General features: G+C 40.8%; 2 protein-coding genes across 4 annotated transcripts; both read left to right on the forward strand.

Moving 5' to 3' along the window:
• Positions 1–400: 400 nt before the first annotated feature.
• On the forward strand, positions 401–4,080 carry LOC133900701 (uncharacterized). Its single transcript, XM_062341913.1, has 5 exons — positions 401–513; positions 604–721; positions 1,846–1,928; positions 2,024–2,266; positions 3,796–4,080. Exons 1-5 carry the CDS (start codon positions 430–432, stop codon positions 4,006–4,008), a joined length of 741 nt encoding a protein of 246 aa, XP_062197897.1. The 5' UTR covers positions 401–429; the 3' UTR covers positions 4,009–4,080.
• A 5,509-nt stretch (positions 4,081–9,589) lies between these two features.
• On the forward strand, positions 9,590–18,951 carry LOC133900678 (heat shock 70 kDa protein, mitochondrial-like). 3 transcript variants are annotated; one of them, XM_062341889.1, is made up of 6 exons: positions 9,590–9,823; positions 11,310–11,378; positions 12,396–13,982; positions 14,074–14,152; positions 16,852–17,463; positions 17,576–18,951. In XM_062341889.1, exons 3-6 carry the CDS (start codon positions 13,972–13,974, stop codon positions 18,773–18,775), a joined length of 1,902 nt encoding a protein of 633 aa, XP_062197873.1. In that variant the 5' UTR covers positions 9,590–9,823; positions 11,310–11,378; positions 12,396–13,971; the 3' UTR covers positions 18,776–18,951. The 3 variants fall into 3 exon arrangements, with proteins under 3 accessions (XP_062197873.1, XP_062197872.1, XP_062197874.1); XM_062341888.1 differs by having other exon boundaries at positions 13,954–13,982; XM_062341890.1 differs by lacking the exons at positions 12,396–13,982; positions 14,074–14,152.
• Positions 18,952–20,899: the final 1,948 nt, after the last annotated feature.

The raw sequence follows: 20,899 nt of genomic DNA on the forward strand, positions 1-20,899 counted from the left end.
CAATTATAATGAATATCTAAGTCTTGTTCTTGTCGATAAGGAAGGTTCCATTGATATAAAGGATAGAACATGAAACTGAAAAGTTCAAATACATACTCCCAAGGTAATGCTTATGATGAAAGAATGTCTTCTAGGTCGTTTCCGGAAGGAGAGTTACGTGAGCCTTCTTCACGAGATCATTGAGAGAGAGAGAACAACCTTATGGGAGAGATCTTTCCTCCGGCCGCCGCCACGCCGTCTCTTTCTCCGGTCACGCCACAGGATTCCACACCCTCTTTCACCGGGCCATCTCCCTACCCTCATAGTCCCATCCCCTTCCCTCCCTCTTCTACTCCACAACCCCCATCTTCCCGCCGTACCCGACAATCTCTTTCTCCGTCCCGAATTCACCGTGTTCTATTGCCTACCAACCCGAGGGAAGAGAGAGAGATGAGAGACGACGCCGTGGATGTTGTCCTTCGCGACGTGGAATCGCCCTATGCCACCAAACTCCGGTTCCCTCACGTCCTTCAGGTATGCTAGATGGTTTATCCTTTTGAAAAACCACAATCCCTCTCATGTCTGCCTGATCTGGTCTGATCCCGCTGCCCTGTTCTTTGCTAGTTTGACGAGCTGCGTCGCCGTGTATCTAACATTCGCTGCCTCCCGGCCGACTGCTTCACCCTTACCCTGCGAGAGAAGACCCTTTGCGACCAAGCAGATGTCAAACTCCGTGATGGGGGTAAATTTTCTCTTCGTTCCTTTCTTGGTTGTTTTTCCGTGCCGAGCTTGCTCTTCATTCCTTTTGTAATAAAAATGGTCCTCACTCTGTGTTAGTGCCCTGCTCATCTTTAGAGATTCTTGGTCTAGGGATGGCCAGGCCAGGCAAATGATTGATGGAAAATGTCAACATTTATGGGTCAGATACATTAATTAGCGAAACAACCCTCCACAGGTTTCAGAAAGATTGCCATGTGTTTTTCTTAATATGGGTTACCTCGAGTAGTCGAGTGTATGATGATTGACTCCATCTAAATATGGGTCCAGCGTTAGATTGTGGTACTGAATATATGGGTCCAGCGTTGTGAATACTGCCTCAACGGGCAATCCGGTGGCCCGTTTATTCGGTGACAGCACCAAACCATCATGAATACCCGATTCTCTGAGGTCATTCATGTGATCAAATGTTTACTCATCTGAATAATCCTGTCAGTGTACTGATTCCATTTAATTTGGACAAAAAGAAAATCCATTTATCCCTCTTTTCGATTGTAAGATGTTCAATTCCAAAGATTTTGACACAAATCTACCCACACAAGACAAAGCTATTTGATGTTTACTGCTGCCATCCAAGATGTCAATGCTGCCCTCTGTGGTTGCCGAAGGCTGAAAATCCGTGTTTCAACCCCATCCAACACTATAACCGAGCTTGTGCCGACTGCCAAGCCCCTTCATGTTCCACTATGGAGCAGTGATGGGCCGATCGGATTGAAGTCTTGTTCCTTGTGTTGATTGGGGAAATCTTGATGTGTTTTTTTCTCAGTCCAGTATATCGATGTTGTTTGGGCAAATATGCAATTACCAGTATAATTACTTTGTCTGGTTGTTAATTGTATTCCAATTAATCATCTGTATCCTGAGTAATCTGTTGGTGGTGTTCTGTACTTTACAAATATGTATGGTATGTGACTTTTGTGCTGTCGAGTCTCAACTTTCGAAGCCTAGTGATTGCTCAATGTGATTACACATGTCCTTTGTGCCACAGTAGATTAACATAGCTACGTGGCAATTTCTATTGGAGTATGGCTGCTTCATCAAGCGTGGTGCTATTTTACAAACCTTTTCATTCTTTCGCAATTTCTGTAGATGTTCTAATAATAAATCTGGTACCTACCAATGACAATGACAACGATGAAGATGATGACAACGATTTTGATGAGAAACAACTTGTAAGGTGTTATGTAAATATTTCAAACAATCTATACATTTTAGGATGGTGTACCTTGTAGGCTGTAGTCTCAAAGACTATCTCTTCATTGTGCAGAACTATAATCCTTGGTCTGGCTTGAGTGACGAGGAGGTTGAATGGCGCCTGGGTCAGCGCAATAGGGTACATCAACGTATGCAGAAGGCCATGAGGGAGTTGAGGATCCAGGCACTGGCGATGCGCCAGCCCTTTCAGAATGACCCTCATGCCCTCTGTTTGTGGGATGAGTACACAGATTATATTGAAGAAACATTTGCCCGAAGCCTTGAGTACAAGCTCTCATGCCCAATGGAGACTCCGGTTGGTCTTGCACACACTTACTTTCTTCAATTCCATAAGAGAACTAAGCGTCGACACTTGGCCACTAAGCAAATCGAATCATGTAACACTTGATTTAGTCTCTTAATTTTAACTGCTCACTGGTTTATGGATGTTATGCTCCATTTTATTTTTACATCACTTACTTGCACCTCTAGGCTGCGTTTGGAATGGAATCTCATAGGAATTCTGCAGATATTTTGTATGAAACAATTCATTTCTACATGACCTAAAAAAATCCAAACCGGGCCTTGTAATAGATGCAAAAAAATAAAGAAAACGCTCAAATTGGTTGGATGGAGTTTAATACTAAAAAGTTGACAACAAATATATTGGGTGCTTATGTGGGTTAGATGTTGTAAATTGTATCCTTTTTATATAATTTTTCAGGTCCTGCAAAGCCCATCGATACAGATCTTGTGGACACTTCTTTGTGGTCCAAAATTTTGTCTGGGACTTGTGCTACCCTCACTTTCCCGGATTGTGCTTCTTCTAGCTTTAAGGTCTAAATAAACGCAAACAACTCCATCAATGGCTATAACAAACCAAATTGTTCTTGTATCGGGCCGGACAGGCAGAATATTGCCTTAAATATGTTGACACATCTATTCACGTCACAGTAGCTGAAACTTATTTTTGTTGCTATGACTTCTCCTGGCTTGCAATAATTCATGGTGCTTTAGGAAAGACAATTCAGTACTGAATGTTCTTATTTACACATTCCCTGTGTAATTATCTTTTGATCTTTTAAGTTGCTTAAAATCTTTCAGTTTTCCATGGACCTGCTTGATTTGCTCCCATAATAAGCTGTACTTAAACATTAACTTATCTTTCGGGTCACAAATACATGTTTTTTTGGCTATGCATCCTGTTAAAATTTGGAAGCTTTGTGGTTGCTTGGATCATGAGTTTTGTTATTTAGTTATACTGAAACACATTTTGTGCCAAGTTTTAGCCAAACGAGTTTTTAGTTGTTATTTTCTTAGGATAGCATTTAGCATACAAATTGGTTGGATAGTTTAAGGAAAATTTAGTAGTTATTTTTTATAAAACCATTTTCTATATTTTAGGAAATTTTGTTTTTGTTAATCATGTTTTAGTTATAACAGAACAAAGGTTTTCGTGGTTAGACTCAAAAACCAATTTAACAAAATCTGGTTTTGCTTAAACCCAAGAGGCCATCCAACCCTCTGAGTATCACTGATTTTTTGGAAGAGAATACCGTCTGATGTATGCGTTATCGCTAAACATATACCAAAAATTTGATAGTTACCAAAACTATTTTAGCAAGGTTTATAGGATTGAGCCCATCCATTGATGCAAGTTTCCATTTATCTTCAGCGATGTGTATCTTGTCAAAGTTTCATTGGCTATGTAGGAATTTATATGTTATTGTTTGTCACTCTATATGACTACATGCCTTCTTCTGTTCTGAGAAGTATATTTGTTGATTGCAATCTTGTTATGTACACGTTTTGGAAACAGTTTGACCATGGGTGCTTTTGTTTCAGAACTCTGTTTTATATGATCATTTAATGAAGAAAAAGGCTCATCCCAAACCTTCAGCAATGGTTTTTGGATTGCCATCCCTGTTCAAACAAGTTACAATGAAAAACGTTGCATCAAGAACTGGAGCAAGAATTGCTGGTGTTGCTGCCGTGTTTGCTGCCGCAATGGTTTTTGGGTTGCCATCCCTTTCCCGGAAGCCACAAAGGACACCGTAAACTTAGTGTATGTGGATCATGTCTGTGTTGTATGCATTTTTATGATCATTTAACGATGGAAAAGATCCATATTAACTAGCTTTTGTGCATGGTAAATGTATGGCATTTTGGACATGGTCTCTAATAGGCATACCACCAGACGTGGCCAACTGAGCCGTTGGCACGGCACAGCTGGGCACGTTAGCCAAACGGGTCATACCGTGTTGGCCCATGTGCCGAGCCTCAGACCTAGGCACGGTCCACTTATGATCGTGTCGTGCTGGGCCGACCCACGATACGGCAAGTCTGATGAGTTTTTTTCCCATTAACCCGATTAAAATTAGCAGATTATGAAAAATTGAGGTTGGGAGATCTCATGCATTTGGGTTAGGTGCATTACCATTGCGCTACAGAGCTGTGTTGGTATTAGAACTAAACGAAATATATAAGATATTTAATAAATAGAAAAACTTAAATGGGTTGTGCCGTGCCAGCCCAACATGCCATTGCTACAGCCTAGGCCGTCGTATCGTGCCTGGGCTGGGCCGAAATAGCCGTGTCTCATGCTGACCCATTTGGCTCGACCCACTTAGCCAGCTTTACATACTACTACTTTTTTATGTGAAGGTGGTACTAAAATAATGTAAAACTACTATATTATGAAAAATGAATTTGTGATATATCTAATGATGTTATTTATGTGACCAAACTAAATAGTTCTTTATAAATTAATGGTCATATTTTCTACTATTTTGTTAGTACACATGCCCATTATCGTGGTATGTATTTTTTTTTGTTAGGGAAAAGATCAAGCATTCAAACTGCTACAGTTAAAATTTAGAGTAAATTTTACAAAATTATAACTATTTGTACTATTGTAACACAGAATACAACTTTTGAAGTCTATTTCACAAAACTACAGTTACTTCGACTCTTGATAACAAGAAATTACAACTTTTTAGCACATATGTGGTTGATAGGTGGAACAAAGCCATATAGCATATGTGTGGCTGACGGGTGAAATCAGGCTAAAAAATTATAGTTTCTTATTACCAAGGATCGAAGTAGTTATAGTTTTGTGAAATATACTTTAAAAATTGTAGTTATGTGTTATAATGCTATAAATAGTTATAGTTTTATAAAATGTATTCTAAAATTTAGAGTAAATTGCACAAAACTATATATATTGTGCCATTTGTAACACAAAATTACAACTATTGTGTCTAGTATCATCAAGCTACAAGTATTGTAGCATTTAGAACACAAAACTACATATATTGTACCATTTGTGCATTTATAACACAGAACTATATATATTGTACCATTTGTAACACAAAACTACAACTATTGTGCCTAGTATCACCAAGCTACAATATTGTGGCATTTATAACACAAAACTACATATATTATACCATTTGTGGCACAAAACTACAACTATTGATGTGTCCCTGTTAATTTGATTGTAACACAAAATTACAACTATTAAGCAATACTTGTAGCTTGGTGATACTAGGCACAATAGCTATAGTTTTACGTTACAAATAGCACAATATATGCAGTTTTGTGTAATTCACTTTAAAATTTATAACTAGCTAGTGGTAGTAACCAATGGTAAAATAGAAATTTTAAAAAAATAAATAAAGTGGTTTAAATATCTATTTTCAGTTTAAAATAAGAATAAGATGCTTAAATCAAAGATCCTAAATCTACTCATAACTTCAGCTCCAAAAATTTATGACATACCCAAAATGTCTATTTGACTCTTTGAACTCTTATCAAGTCTGTTTTTCCTCCTTAAACTTGAAAAATAGATATAAGACGTCTCTCAACTATTAAAACTCGGTGTGCACAAAGCAATACAGACATACAACTTAAAACCACCCTACAGTTCAATCAAGCCGCCCAGCCGATCGCCTAGCGTGACCAACAGATGACTTGATCGGCTAACCCTTGAGCTTCAATCAAGCATATTCACTTCACGTAGCACGTCGCCGAGCTGTGCAGAGGTGAAGCACCTTCGTGCACATTGAGCGCTATGCTCTCGCTACACGGGCTCGGGTAGTACAAATCTTCGAAAACTCATTAAATGGCTTCCAGTGGACCTGTCCGAAGGTGGATCAATATAAGAGAAGAAACGGGCTTAAAGCCCATATAAACTAGCGAAAAATAAGGAAAAATACCCATTTACCTCTCTCAACTAGCAAAAAATATAATTTTCCTCCCTCAATTAAATATCATTTATTGGACCTCCCTAAGCTAATAAAACTGGACATCTTTCCTTCCTGACTGGTTTCCACCCCGATTCCGGTTGGTGCCACGTCAGTCTGTCCCTGCTGGCGGTTCGTCGGTGGGACCCACATGTTAGCCTCTGGTGCTCTTTCTTCTTCCCCTCCTTTCTTCTTTCTTCATCGGTTCCTCTCTCCTTCGGCTCGGCCAGCCACGCCCTCCTCTGTCGTCGAGATCTCGATCCCTATCGCCACCGCACCATTGTTGTTGCCCCCTCCCCCACGTCTCTGGTTCTAGCACCGTCTTGCCTACGCAAGTCCCTATCCTCCTCGACTTAGTTGCACAGCCCTCACTACTACAAAAATTATTTTTAGAGGCCGGTGGTAACTCGTTTTCATAGACGTTTAGTGCACCCGCCTGTGATCGAAGACCTGTAGAAATGAATGATTTCCACAGGCGCAAAAGTGACTGCCTGTGAAAATTTATTACCACAGGCGGTTCATTTAAGGAACCGCCTGTAAAAATAGGTTTCCACAGGTGGTTCCTTAAGCGGACCGCCTGCGATAATCGGTCCCTCAATCGATATTTTTTGAATCGAAAAAAACAAAAAAAAATGACCGACCAAGAACCCTACGCGACCGCGACGTCACAAGTCACGCGAAATACACGCGCTACGTGGTTTTTGGCACTCGAACTCGAAACCTATCGGGTCGCGCAAACCCTCCCCACTATCACACTAGAGAATGACTACTGAACATATGAGCATATGTAATTCTTTTGATATCTGCAATCCGAAAGTTCAAACGATTATTTGGGCATCTAAATGACTTCAATTGAAAAACTTTTCAACTACAAAGTTGGAGATCTCGTCGAGGGCTATAATTTTCATATAAACTTTATCCTCATCCGACTTCGTATGAAAAAATTATGAATTTTTAAAAATAAACTATCATCCATTTCTACAGTCGGTTCCTTAAACAGACCGCTTGCGATAATACGATCATTTCTACATGCGATTCACATAAGGAACCGCCTGTAGAAATGAGTAACAGTTTATTTTAAAAAAATTATAATTTTTTTCATACGAAGTCGGATGAGGATAAAGTTTGTACTAAAATTGTACCCCACGACGAGATCTACAACTTTGTAGTTGAAAAGTTTTTCATTTGAAGTCATTTAGATATCCAAATAATCGTTTGAAATTGTTTGGATATCTAAATGACTTCAAATAAAAAAAATATCAACTACAGTGTTGTAGATCTCATCGAGAGCTACAATTTTTATATAGATTTTTTCCTCATCCGACTTCATATAAAAAAGTTATGAATTTTTTAATAGATGGTTATTTCCAGATGCGGTTCACATAAGAAACCGCCTATGAAAATGACCATTTAAGGAACCGTCTGTGATAATAATCTATTATCACAAACGGTTCCTTATGTGAACCGCCTGTTAAAACACAAGCGATCCGTAACCGCAGGAGACCCTCACCAATTATTCATAAACTGCATGTAAAAAGTTACCCTAAGTATCGTGAAAAATAGTTTTTTATATTGCCTCCACAACTCTCTCTCTCTCTCGAGATCGAAAAATAGTTTTTATATTGCCTCCACAACTCTCTCTCTCTCATCGCAGACCGTGGCCACCACGAACCTCAGCATGGATCCAACACCACGGCGACCTAGATCAGGAAGAGGCAGCATTGGGGAAGAACGACACACGGATTCGGTTCCGGGATGGATACCGTGGTGGTGGGGTTGGAGAAGGAGGCGTCCATGGGGCGGCGAGGCTCGTTGGCGCCAGATCAGGCGGAGGTGGTGTGCTCTGGCGAGCCGCTCCTATGTCCTAGATCTAGCGCAGGGACCGTGGTCGGCAGCTATGAGGACGATGTACCCCTTGCGCCCTTGTCGTCGAAGCAAGCAGTGTTCAGCGGTTGAAGGACATCCAGCTTGCCGGTGATGAACAAGTTGCACACACACAGGTGGGTCAAGGAGGACGTCGCGAACGAAGGAGGTGAGGAAGGTTGGCGCGCTGGTTGGGAAGTCCTAGGAGATCTCCCACCGTGCATCGTGCTGAGCTAGTGGTGTTGGACGAAGAACCCAAAGAGGGAGGATTGGTCGTCGTCGCATGAGGCAGATCTCGTCGCCATACGCCTCCCCTCTCCGTCCCCTGTCCTCCTACAACAGAGCGAATGGAGGAGGCCTGATTTGGGCAGATCCGAGACGAGGCTGGCGAGGTCTCTTGCCAGCCTCTCCGGCAAGCTACGTGGTGCCGCCATGGTGGAGGCCTATTTTAACTGAGCCAGTAGGGGTGCTATGTGGATTTGCTGATGTGGACAAAACTGGGGCTCAAAATGACTCTGGGAGGAAAGATGTCAGATTTTGTTAGTGGGGGAGGTTCCATAAATGGTATTGCAATTGAGGAAGAAAAATCAAACTTTCACGAGAGTTAAGAGGCAAATCAGACTTTTTACCAAAAGAAAAAGGAAAAAGAATAGTTGAGAAAGATCCGTAGAAAAAAAAAAGGAAAAAGAATAGTTGCGAATGGGCTGTTAGCCCAATGGTAAGGCAAGAGAGGCTTCACCACCTGCCGTGGTTTCAATTCCCGACATTCGCATCTCGTTAAAAGGTCTCTAATGAAGATCTCAGATCCGGTGCTTAAAAAAAAAGGAAAAAAATTGTGATGTGGACCTTTTCGGCAAAGAGGAATAAAGCCCGCATTGGCTACTCAGCCCGTAGAAAGAAGGAAATGGCCACTCGGCCCGTGAAAGATGAGAAACCCAGTCGGCCCGATCTGGAAAGAGAAAAGCCCGCATACGGAATCGTTGCTGCTGTTGCTATTTTTTGGGTGTTAACCAGAGATTTTTTATATTTTAAATAAAAATTGCAAATATATGAGTTCATTTAAAAAAAATACCAATCACCCTTCCCTGGGATGACATGTTTAAAACTCAAAACAATATTATCCCAATGCTCTCTAAATTCAAAACACTATCAAAATAGTCATAAAAAATTTTGAAAAAATATTTTGTGGTGTAGAGAATACTATTATCTAGCTTAAAAAAATAAGATAAAAAATATAATTTGCACAATGAGAAAAAAAGATATATTTGTCTTTTTTTTTATTGCATAAGTAAGTATCTGTGCTGATTTTTTTTAAGAGCTTGATGAGTATCCTTTATTCTACAGAATTTTTTCATAATTTTTTATAATTATTCATAGTATTTTAAATTTTGAAGTCATGAAACGCCATATTTTTCTATTTTTAAACCATCTAGCGGTGATTTTTATGAGCAATTGTTGCTGCACGTGTGGTTCTCGGACGCCTTGCCGTTTTTGGCTGACCACAAGATAACCATCCAGCGGTCAACCATTTTTAGGGTTGCTCTCTTAAAAAAAAAAACTAAGGTGGCTGCAGGCTGCAGCACTGCTCGTCTAACCGCCGCCTCCTGTTCGTCTCCTCTTCCTGCCGCTCCCTCCCTCTCTCTCCGACGGATGCTGCTCCACCGGCCGCTCCTCTGTCCGCTGCCGCCGTCACATATCCGCCCCTCTCTCGGTGTGGAGTTGAGATCCATCCGGACGTGGACTGGTTTCGTTCTTAATTTCTGTTGGTAAGTAATCCTACTGTTGCTTAGTTGCTTAGATGGATTCAATAGTTCTAAGAGTTGGTTTGTTCCCAACTGAACCAAGCATTTCTTTCTCTCAACTCCATCCAGTTAGTTATGTATATTTGTGCTGCGGCTGCGCAGTGTTGCCATACTATCGTTCGACCAGGTTCTTCTTCTTCACCGTGCAATAAGCCAAGATCGACAACGGTTGCCACCATACGACTTCTTGGTACCCAATTAAGGCTCAGATGTTGTTTATTTTCCAAAAGTTTTGGGGATTCAACTGAACCCCCATGCTCCACGCCAAGTCCGTCCCTGATGTCTCCACAGACCATTTAGAAGCCTACCTATAGCCAATTCGCAAATCGTAGATCATATGCGGATCATCCTTAATTGATTACAGAACCAGTAGCAAATCTCCAAGTGTTCCTTGTTTAAAATTTCCATTTAAGAACAATCTTTTTTCTGCTAAGCGTGAGTCTTCTTCTTCCTCGTCGTAGGACTTGTAATAGTAAAATATTTTCTAGATTTTGCTTGAATATGCGATTCCTTGTCTTGGTGCATTCCTTCAACCCAAAATCATTGCCCTTTGGTGCTGGGGCACACTTAATGAATTAAAGAGATGTCCACGTTAATCTCGTAGCTGGGTAAAATCGCTCAGGCAATAGTTGGGTTTCTAACAGGATTATTAGGGGGATCGTGCCTTTCCTCTTGTCGTCCTTTGTGGCTCCTTTAAGGTCGTCGTTTTGCTAAAATCGAGTTTGATGCATGCTCTCTTTCTTTTATGCATGTTCCCAACTGTAGATTTTCCTTTTACGCCGGTTCCCTACTCTAGATCTTCCTCAATTCCTTGTTGTTTTTTTCTCGAACACACAAAAGAGCTGCGCGTCATTGTATTAAAAGATTGAAAAAAGTGTTCAAATACAACCCACACACAAAAACAAAGACACAACACACTCAGCAACAAACACAAAGAAAAGAAGAGAAAAGCCGGCTGTCTCTAGTGAACATGCACGCCCGGGAATGTTTCAATTCCTTGTGGCTTCGCTCGTCAAATGGGTGACCTTGCTGCTCCTTGTGTCATGGTCATACTATGGAGCCATGGCACCATAAGTCCTTTTTAAACACCAAGCCTGTTCTCATGCATGTGTGCCACGTTGGTGGGGGGCGAATACCATTGTCACAACAATGGGACCTTTTCATCTAGATTGTTGAACAGCTTGAGGTGACCTTTCTGCTAGAGGTGGCACTATTTGACCATAATGACGAACTTGTAATTTTGGACGTGTTGTGCAGAATTCAGCCCTTTGCAGTAAACTAGCTAGCCTTATCGTGTTTGAATGTACTCAAAGTAGCATATACATGGTATCACATTGTCACATAATTGCTGAGTATTTTCATTTTTCTCCTCTACTACATTTAAAGTCTTAGGATACTCTTTAGATCCCAGTCTAATGATATATGTGTGTGTGTGTGTTATCTCTTCCAGGTTTTCAAACTCCTCCAGCACATTAATATGCCTCTTCGCATATCCTGGACCAAAGCGTACACATTCTGGGTATGATTCTTAAAATCTTCGCTGTGTATTGGTCTCTTTTGCTTTGCCCTACCCATACATATTTTTGGGGGGCAATCTGACCACAATTTGTGTGGCCTGAGAGCACAAGCTTTCATGATATATGCAGCACATGAACAAAATTTGCAATGGTGGTTTATATTAGATATATCGGTGGGCACAAACAACTACATATTACTAGCTACAGGTGCAAATGCATTCTATCTCTGCAGGATGGTTTGCCTTGTTTCTGCGTTTCCGTGCTGGCCTTTAGGATATTTAGATTATAAACCTGTTCAGCCAGCTTATAAGCTCTAAATGCTGTCGAGTTTGCTGCAGTTTGTAAGACCTGTCCATTAGCTTAAGCTTCTCGGAGGCTGGGTGATTGGTTTGAAGAATTATCTAGTGTAATGCAATTCTAATTCCAAACTTAACCTTCTTGTCTGCTCTGGGGAATGGAATGAGTTGGGCTATCATCATCCCGTCCTATTATCCCACATGGCTACAATGACCACAGAAATTAAGGAATTGGGCCATGCCACAAAAATCATGGAATCACTGTGTGTTGTTCCAACGCATTCTAGATGAAGTATCCCTCAAACCAAATGCCCCCATATAGTTTTGGTGCTTGAGCTTAAATCCTAAATTTCATGCAAGTCCCATATTTGGCTCCTATCTATAAGAAGTACTAAATTATATGCATGCAGATGCTTCTTAGTTTCCCTTGGACAATTTGGGCTTATGTGTGTAAATTTTGAGGTGTTGCATGGCATCTGCAAGATTGCAGTGCTCACAAATCACAATAAGGGTTGTGGGCTCATATCTTAATTGCTATAAGCATATATTAGAGAATCAGCAATTGATTTCCTTTTCCTATCACCAACTATGGCCAACAACAGTGTACATTGGCACTCCGTATTTAGGCACATAAATAACAAAAAGTTATGGGTTCTTTCAGCTTTAGAACAAAATTCTCCATTTTTAGGCACATAAATAACAAAGACTTATGGGTTCTTTCAGCTTTGGAACAAGTAAACTTTTCAACCATCAACTACTACCCAGGTCCGACGTTCAACTTGCAACTCCAAAACTGTTCACGTTATGACATTCAACTTTGGAGTTGCGGGACAAAAATCAAACCGATGCATTGAGGATTGAAATGTGGACTAGATACTTTCAACTTTTATACTTGATTGTTTCGGGGATACAGGCGCGGGTGTTGAAATGACTCAGGTGTGAGCGTTCGATTTAACAAATTTTAAAAAATATGATTCGGAGATTCGTCTAATGTATATTAAATTTTATAATATAAAAAGTAGAAACTCAAATTATAAATTTTGTACTATTCTGTCACATTCCAGACTGGTCCATATGTGACCGATCCACAAGTAGATGCATCATATGTTTAAAAAGAAAAAAAAAGAAAAAGGGAATACATTAAAGGAAGAGCTGGGCTATGGGTCTGCCATTTGCTGGCTCATCCAGCTCACTTACACATACGAGCTGCTCTAAACCCTCCCGAGTCCCGAGTCTACTGCTCACATATGCAGTAGGCACCAGGCAGCATCGCCTCTCTTTCCTCCTGGCTCGCCTGAACTGAAATCACTCGCCACTGGCCATCTAGGACTCGCAAAATCGGTGGCCTGTGTCCTCATCTCTCCAGTACTCTCGGTTTCCCTGGAAACCATCTTTGTTGATCTGACTGCCCCTGCAGACTACGCCGCCACGGCTGTGGTTCTCCGTCTCCGATGCCGGCAGCCTCCCAGCCCTTCTCCATCTTTCCATCCTCTCTTCTCGCGTCCCCAACCCTCCTCCATCTCCTCACAAGGATTTTTTTTGCCTTCAACGCGGCTCCATGGTGTCTTATGCGTGTCGACGCGCCAAAAGTTTTCGGACATGTGGTAATAAAACATAGGCTCAAGCATAATATGCATAAAAGTGAACTAAAGAATTTTGGCATCTTCGTCATGGATGCTAGCAACTAAAGAAGGCTGATACAAACAGTGTCAGAAATGCATCAAGTACGGTTAGTCCGTACAGAAGTGGATATTTGCAACAAACATATGAAGGCAACTCAACCATGCCACCATTCCTACTTTGAGCTCAATGAATCTATGCAACCAATCCCTTGTTTCTCGTTTTGCCTTACATCCCATCTACATTTCCTTTTTACTTTTATATTCTTTTCACATCATTAATGTTACAGATTTCTCTTGGGCCTAATCATTATAGAATATAAACTTTTTGTATCAGTTCATTATTTAACCAACCAAGTCTACAAATTTGATTAGGGAAGCAAGATGTTCACTTAAATGAAGATTTAGCACAGTAAAATATAGGATTGCAAATGTTAACCTCGATGTGAAAAAACCCTCTTTCCCAGCAAGTTCCAAGATCCATCAAATCCAAATCCCTCACAAATACCACCAAGGGTGACATCGTGCTTAATCATTTTCATTTTTTTACCATTTTATTTGATTGATGAAGCGAACTATTTAACCACAAATATAGGCTCTATTAGTCTATAATATGTAGTACATTTGTACGTGTTGACTGATATGGTATATCCTGATTCCAGCATCGTGTGGGCAGACGTATGACTTTCAGGTACTATTCGTGTTGCATCCTGCTGTTAACCTCATTACATTTTATGATGTACAAATGTAATGGTACAATTTCCCTTTTCTCTTATTTTCAGTACTGTGCAATCTAAAGTTGCTACAGTTGGGATCGACTTCGGATGCAAAAGTTCAAGAGTTGCCATCATTGACACCTTGGTGTGTACCAAATGAGCTCAGTTTTTTTTTTATGTTTTTGTGCTATCTCATAATTAATATTCCATCACAATATCACTTATGATAGCTACATATTGTTGCATTAGTGGCTTCCCGATCTACCAAAAGTATGATCTGTTTCTGTCTAATGCTTTTAAAGGTACTCCGTTTCAAAATGAAGGTGTGCATGCGAGTTTAATGAATGACATCCTCCCTAATTGCACTCATTTACTCCCCCTCCCCCCATAAAAAAAAACTCTTCATTTAAGAGTAAACAGCCACATATTAACTATCCTTCCTCTTTTCCCAATACATTTATACCAGGGATATCATGGTAATTGTCATATACCATTTTCTTGGTTTCATAACCTCCTTAATCTCCATAATTCATGGTGGACATCATGTAAATTTGCTCTGCTTAGGCCACTCCTAAGGTTTGTTTCTTAGGTGATATCTGAGAGAGAGAGAGTAAGAAATTGGGGTTAGGAAATAAGCTTCCAATGCATGCATGTGTGTTGCTTATTTCTTAAGGCTTTCCAAAGCAATTTATTATCTCACAATCATCTAGGATTTCTCAAAGAGCTAGTTTCTTCCATAAGAAACAAGCTTCATCTCTCTCCTCTTTAAATAGCTTGCCGCATCAGTTTTTTGCTTACGTGGACACCTAATTAATGTATAAGAAACCAGCCATGTTGGAGCATTGGGAGAGGCCTTAGGATATTGTTTCAAAATAGTCACAGCTTCCTTTTCATTGCTTCCATAACTGACTTAATCAAGATGAATTTAATACCTCAATGCACATTTGCGGGTATTGATTTGGGTGCCTAGGATGCATAGTGCATTAAGGGCCTATTTGTTTGCTTTAGCTGTGGATTTTGAAAAGCTTGTAGATTGTGAATTGTAAAAAGCTGAAAAGCATGATGTAAGTTCTTCATTTGGCTCGTAATCCTTAATCGTTGCTGGATGGTGGACAAATTGGCTAAGAGAGGGCTGCCACATCCGGCATCCTGTCCCTTGTGTGACCAAGCTGATGAATCAATCCAGCATTTGCTGGTGTCATGTGTATTTGCTAGACAAGTATGGTTTGTTGTCCTTCAAATGATCAGGTTGCAAAGGGTGACTCTGCAGCCGGGAGTGTCTGTGTTCTCTAGCTGGTGGGATCGCATCCTCAAGATGGTGGATAAGCAACATTGGAAGGGCCTCAACTCATAATCCTTGTTGCACGGGAGATTTGGAAGCACCGAAATGGCTGTGTCTTCAATGGAGATGTGCTGAATGTAGGTTCTGTTCTGAGGATAGTAGCAGATGAGGCCATGTTGTGGTGTGCTGCCGGAGCTAATGAACTCCAGATTCTGCTATTGGGGTAGTCTAAGTTGGTGTTGTGTTTGGGGTTTGTATTTGTGCCTGCTACTTGGTGTTGTAGTTGTTTTTTTAATCATTCTTCTTTAATGAAATGACACGCAACTCTTCTGCACGTTCGAGGAAAAAAAACTGAGGCCGCATCCTGGATTCTGTATGGGTTGGATGGCAGCTTTTGCTGTGTAATATCTGTAATACCTCCAACTATCAGACTTGTAGCTTTTTGAGAACAATTTTCTGGAATAAAAGGCTTGACAATTAGCAAATGATACATTATTCATACAAATGTACTTTTGTCGTCTAAAAATATCCTCTCATAGACAATCTAGTCTCTCATAGAAAATAAAGTATTAGCAAGATTATCAAAAGGTATTCATGTCTCCATCCTCATTCCTCCTGTGAGCGAGTGAGAGGAAGGGCAACCAAATGGGGTTGAGGAGAAGGGAAGGGTGGGGGGGTGGGGCATTGTGTAATGGTAAAGGTGGGTAAATTCTTTCGAACCCCAAAGGGACTCTAATATCCTTTATTTTCACAATCCACAAAAGCTGGTGAGAGGTGGATTGTGGAGTGTGGTCCAAAATGGGGTTGGATTGTAAGAATCACTTATAAAAAGTGACCCGTTTGTTTTAGCTTTAGCTTTTGAAATCAGAAATCCACAATCCAGAGTTTAAACAAACAGGACCTAAGTGGTTGATCAGGGTAGGGACGTCTATCACAAGAACCACAATATTTTATCCATTTACTAGCTTTGTCTTAGGTCTGCTGACCGTGAACGTGGGTTTGAGTGCCTTGAAAGGTGCAAAAGGCACATGCCTAGGCGCTTAAGTGAGGCGCAGCGCAGCACCATTGCCAATGCGCATGCCTTTGGTGCTTAAGCGCAAGGCGCCATGGTGTAGAAGTGCTCGCTCCATTTGGTTAGTGTCAGGATTGAATTTGTTAGCTCTGTTTGTAGCGCCGGGCCTATATACGGTCATGGCAGTCTCCTCATTTGGTTAAGCAAGAAATGTATCAAGGTTCCTAGAATCTCCTCTATCCCTGCCCTTGTGGTGCGACTACCAAGCATCGGCATGGCCGTGCTGCTTGGGTTCAGGGCAATCTAAAGTATGCTCGCGACAACTTACAAACACTTAATAACCATATGATATCTTTGCTTTTCTTTTGTGAAAGAAATCTGAGGCTCAAGGCCATGGGAGCATAGTTCATGGTTGTATGCAGCTTAACTATACTTTTTCAATTTTCTTTTTTCTTTTTAATAAAAATGTTTACTCCCTTAAATCAAGAATTAGATTCCATGATGTTTTATGCCATTAAGTTCTAATACAACTATTTCCCCTTTGTTTCAGGTGCCAAATGTTATTGCCAGTGAAATTGGGAATCTCATGCCATCGTATGTTACAGTGATACAGCCAAGTTCTTTTGTACCCTGTATGTGGGGCCTGCAAAATTCGGACTATATAGGCAGACGTGTTGCAGTTGGAGAAATTGCAAAGCGCCAGATGTTGAGACATCCTTCAGATGTTATCTTCAACACAAAGAAATTGATTGGGAAGAAATTTGATGACTACCATGTCCAAGAAATGAGGAATAAGGTCCCTTTTGGCATTGTTGAAGGACCAAGAGGAGAAGCTTGGGTAGAAGTACATGGAATGAAATTTTCTCCTGTTGAAATGACCAGAGCCATATTTGCAAAGCTGAAGGATATTGTTCAGATGAACCAATTTCACCATGTATTTAAAGTGGTGATAAGTGTGCCTGCATTCTTTAGTGGACAACAAAGGGAGGACATAAAATCAGCAGGGAATAGAGCAGGCTTTGAGGTATTGCAACTAATTGATGAGCCTATTGCAGCTGCTCTTTCTAGCACAACTGTGAAGGAAGGTGTAGTTGTTGTTTTTGGCATGGGTGCTGGATCATACAGTATCTCAATCCTTCACGTGTCTGGTACTAATATTGAGGTAGTTTTTCTTTCTGTTATTCATGCTTATGTCGTCCATCACTACTGATTTGCTAATTATGCTGATGTCTGTCACTAAATCTCAATTCTGTTATATTGTTTTGCATAAACAGACCAAAGTTCAATTTGATGAACCCTCTGTGGGTGGAGATCAGTTTGACGATATCCTCTTGGACTATTTTGTTACTGAGGTCATCAGACTTCATTCAGTTGACATCCGCGAAGATAAACATGCTATAGCGAGACTTGTTGAAGAGGCTGAAAAAACTAAAGTGAGATTATCAACAGAACCTGAAGTTAGAGTGTCAATCCCTTGCCTCACTGGATCTGCTAATGGCCCTATTGATCTTAACATTACTGTTTCTCGCGCAAAATTCGAGAACCTAGTTGGTCATTTGGTGGAGCAAATTCAAGTCAAGTGCCAGAACATTGTGAAAGATGCTAAACTTACTGACAAGGATATTCGTGAAATTATAATCATGGGGGGGATGACGAGAGTTCCTAAGATACAGGGAATTATCCATGAAGTCTTTGGCAAGCAGCAGAGCACAAGGGTGAACCCTGAGGAAGCTGTGGTTATTGGTTCTGCACTACAAGCTGCTCTAACCATAGAAGATCAACGCGAGATGAGCACGAACATGATTCCACTCTCTATCGGAGTCGAGTCCGCGACAGGAGTTTTCATGAGGATCATTCCAAGGCACACCACAATTCCTGCCACACGGACCATAAAGATTCCTGCATGGTGTAGAGAGTGCCTTCGTATCAGAATTTTTATGGGTGAGCACATAATGGTTCAGCACAATAAACTCTTGGGAGAGGTAGAGGTATGCAATAATCGAAGGCCATATCAAGGTCCTGATACTTTTGAATTGACATTTGAAATTGACAAGGACAACGTGGTAAAAGTAGCTGCTAGAAATAGTGATGATCAGCTTGAAGTTGCTAGTGACGTAAAGAAAGCAGTCAAGGTGTTTCCAATCGAGATGGTTTGTAAATCCAATGTCAAAAATGCTGTTGAAAATGCTTTACTGGACTGGTCGATGCACATTATAGGGATCCATGCACGTTTGAGAAACTTGGCAAGACTTATTATGAATACTCTTAATGATGTCTTGTCCGTCAGAAAGGATGAACTTCCTAAGCACCTCTGTGAAGACGCGGTGAAAGCGTTAATTGATTTGCGGATGACACTGGAGGAAGATGTTGATGTTGACGTGTTGAAACGTAAGATGCATGCTGCTCAATCTGTTGAGTCAAAGATGTTGCGTTGGAAGCTGCCGTCAGACTCCACGAATGTTATTGCGAGCTAGCGCCGGGTGAATTCCAAAATATTCACGTTCTTCTATTTATAGCTTGTAAATAGTTGTAAGATTTGTAAACTTATGGCGACTCTTTTCTTTTTTAGCCTGTTGTTAAGATAGGTAGTTCCGAGGGCATATGAATTTTCTGGAAGATTCTGGAGTGATCTGGGACTTTTCTAGGACTTATTGGAAATTATTAGAGATTATTCCAATTTATTACTCCCTGTGTCCCAATATATAGGGCGTATAACATATTTTACAAAGACTAACACGGGCTTAGAGGAGGACGTTCTGGATTCATTTACCGTTGGATTAAATCCCGCCCGCCATGCATGGCCTCGCTCACCGCAAAGACCATTCGGTATCTGCGCGCTAGTCCCACGTCGTTCGCTCATGTCGTTCGTTGACTCCGTCGTCGAGATCGTTAGCGCAGCTACACGGGCTCGGGCGCACCCACGAACACGCACATGGCGCGGCAATGCCATTAGACCATCTCCCATCATTTTCTGTTAGAACTTACTAAAGGATTTTTGTTTTTTTAGCGCTTCAACAGTTTTTTTTCACGGTTTTCGTTACGAAAGAATTCCTAAAGCCATTCTTTTCAGGATAATTTTTTTTCTCATTTTTCTTCACGAATCATTTCAAAAAGAAGCCATTAAAAATAAGAGAAAATAAAAAAAATAAGAATTAAGAACGAAACGGAATGAAGAAAATACGGTTAAAAATGATCTTACTTGCTGCGTCGCGCCTCCGCCAGGGCAGCTCGCGTCGCAAAAGAGCTCCGTGTTGTGCTGCATGTACACACTAGCTAATAGCCTAATGCATGCGTGCATACAGGTGGGGTAGTACTCCCAAGTGTCAGCGTCGCGTTTTATGATGGCGCGCTATGCATGCATGCAGGACCCGATCCTGTACATTAGAAAAGCTATGCATACTGTAGCAGATGAAACAGTAATATGTGAGTGAGTAAACACTGATTTGCAGTGGTACTGTAGATAAAATAATGTGACAGCAGTATTTCAGCCTACTGTAGCGATAATTTCTACCATCCTTATGTTACTGTAGCATCTGATCTGATCCGTTTTTTTATCTGACGGTTGAGAAAGGATAATAATGCATTTTACTGTAGCCCTTTGTAGTTGTTAGTTGCAACTACAGAGGATCCCGATCGATGCATGCAGGTGAGGATAGTCTACGAAGATATCAGTGTAAATTGATGGCACGTCTTGTATTGTGGGACAATGAAAAAAAAATTAAAATGTCCTATATACTGAGACGAAGGGAGTAGGATTTATTCTTATTTGTTATAGGCCACTAGTAATTAATTATGAGTTAACAAATTTATTGCGAGTTAAAAGGTTTAAAGAGAATTAACTAGAATTTATTGGGCTTAAACATAATTATTTACTAAAGGAACCCCTATTTATTGCCTTAGCAAATCATTAAGCGATTTTTGGAATTAACAAATCATTGAAAACCTTATTCTAATGATTTTATTGTGCAAGCATGACATCAGCCAAAATAAAACAAAAAGGGTTGATGAATGGCCGTGCTAACTAGGCTCGGTTGGGTCGCCATGTGTGCAAAAGGGCCTAAGGAGGGACTATGACAAGGCATGCTGACAGAGATGAGGGTTCATTAAATTGGAGCTCTAGGTCTCATATCAGACAACTAGGTTTTTATGAGCCGAAGGGGTACAAGTATTTTTAATCCAGACGGCTGGACAAAGATCAGACGGCTGAATTTTAATGTGACAAAGGGGTACGATGGATTCTAACCTAGAACGCACAAAACAAATCGGATGATGTAGGATTGGCCTACCTTAACTCCGGCGGCATGAATCCAAAAATTGCAAATATATGCATCGATTTTGACATTTTACAATTATATACTTCGGTCGCCCATTAAAAAGATGACATGGTGTCTCGGAGTGGACAACGAGGCCACAATGACATCTATGTAGAATGTCACCCAACTATCATGGATTAGATTTATCGTTGTAATAGCAGTTAATATGGCTGGGTGTTTTGGGCCTGGACAAACTAGGCCTCGTGTTGGGCCCAATTGAAGCCCATACGGCCCATCCACAAACCTGAAACCCCCATGCTTCATCTCGTCGTATAAACCCTTGCC

Source organism: Phragmites australis, chromosome 19, assembly GCF_958298935.1.
Source record: "Phragmites australis chromosome 19, lpPhrAust1.1, whole genome shotgun sequence".
NCBI lineage: Eukaryota > Viridiplantae > Streptophyta > Magnoliopsida > Poales > Poaceae > Phragmites > Phragmites australis.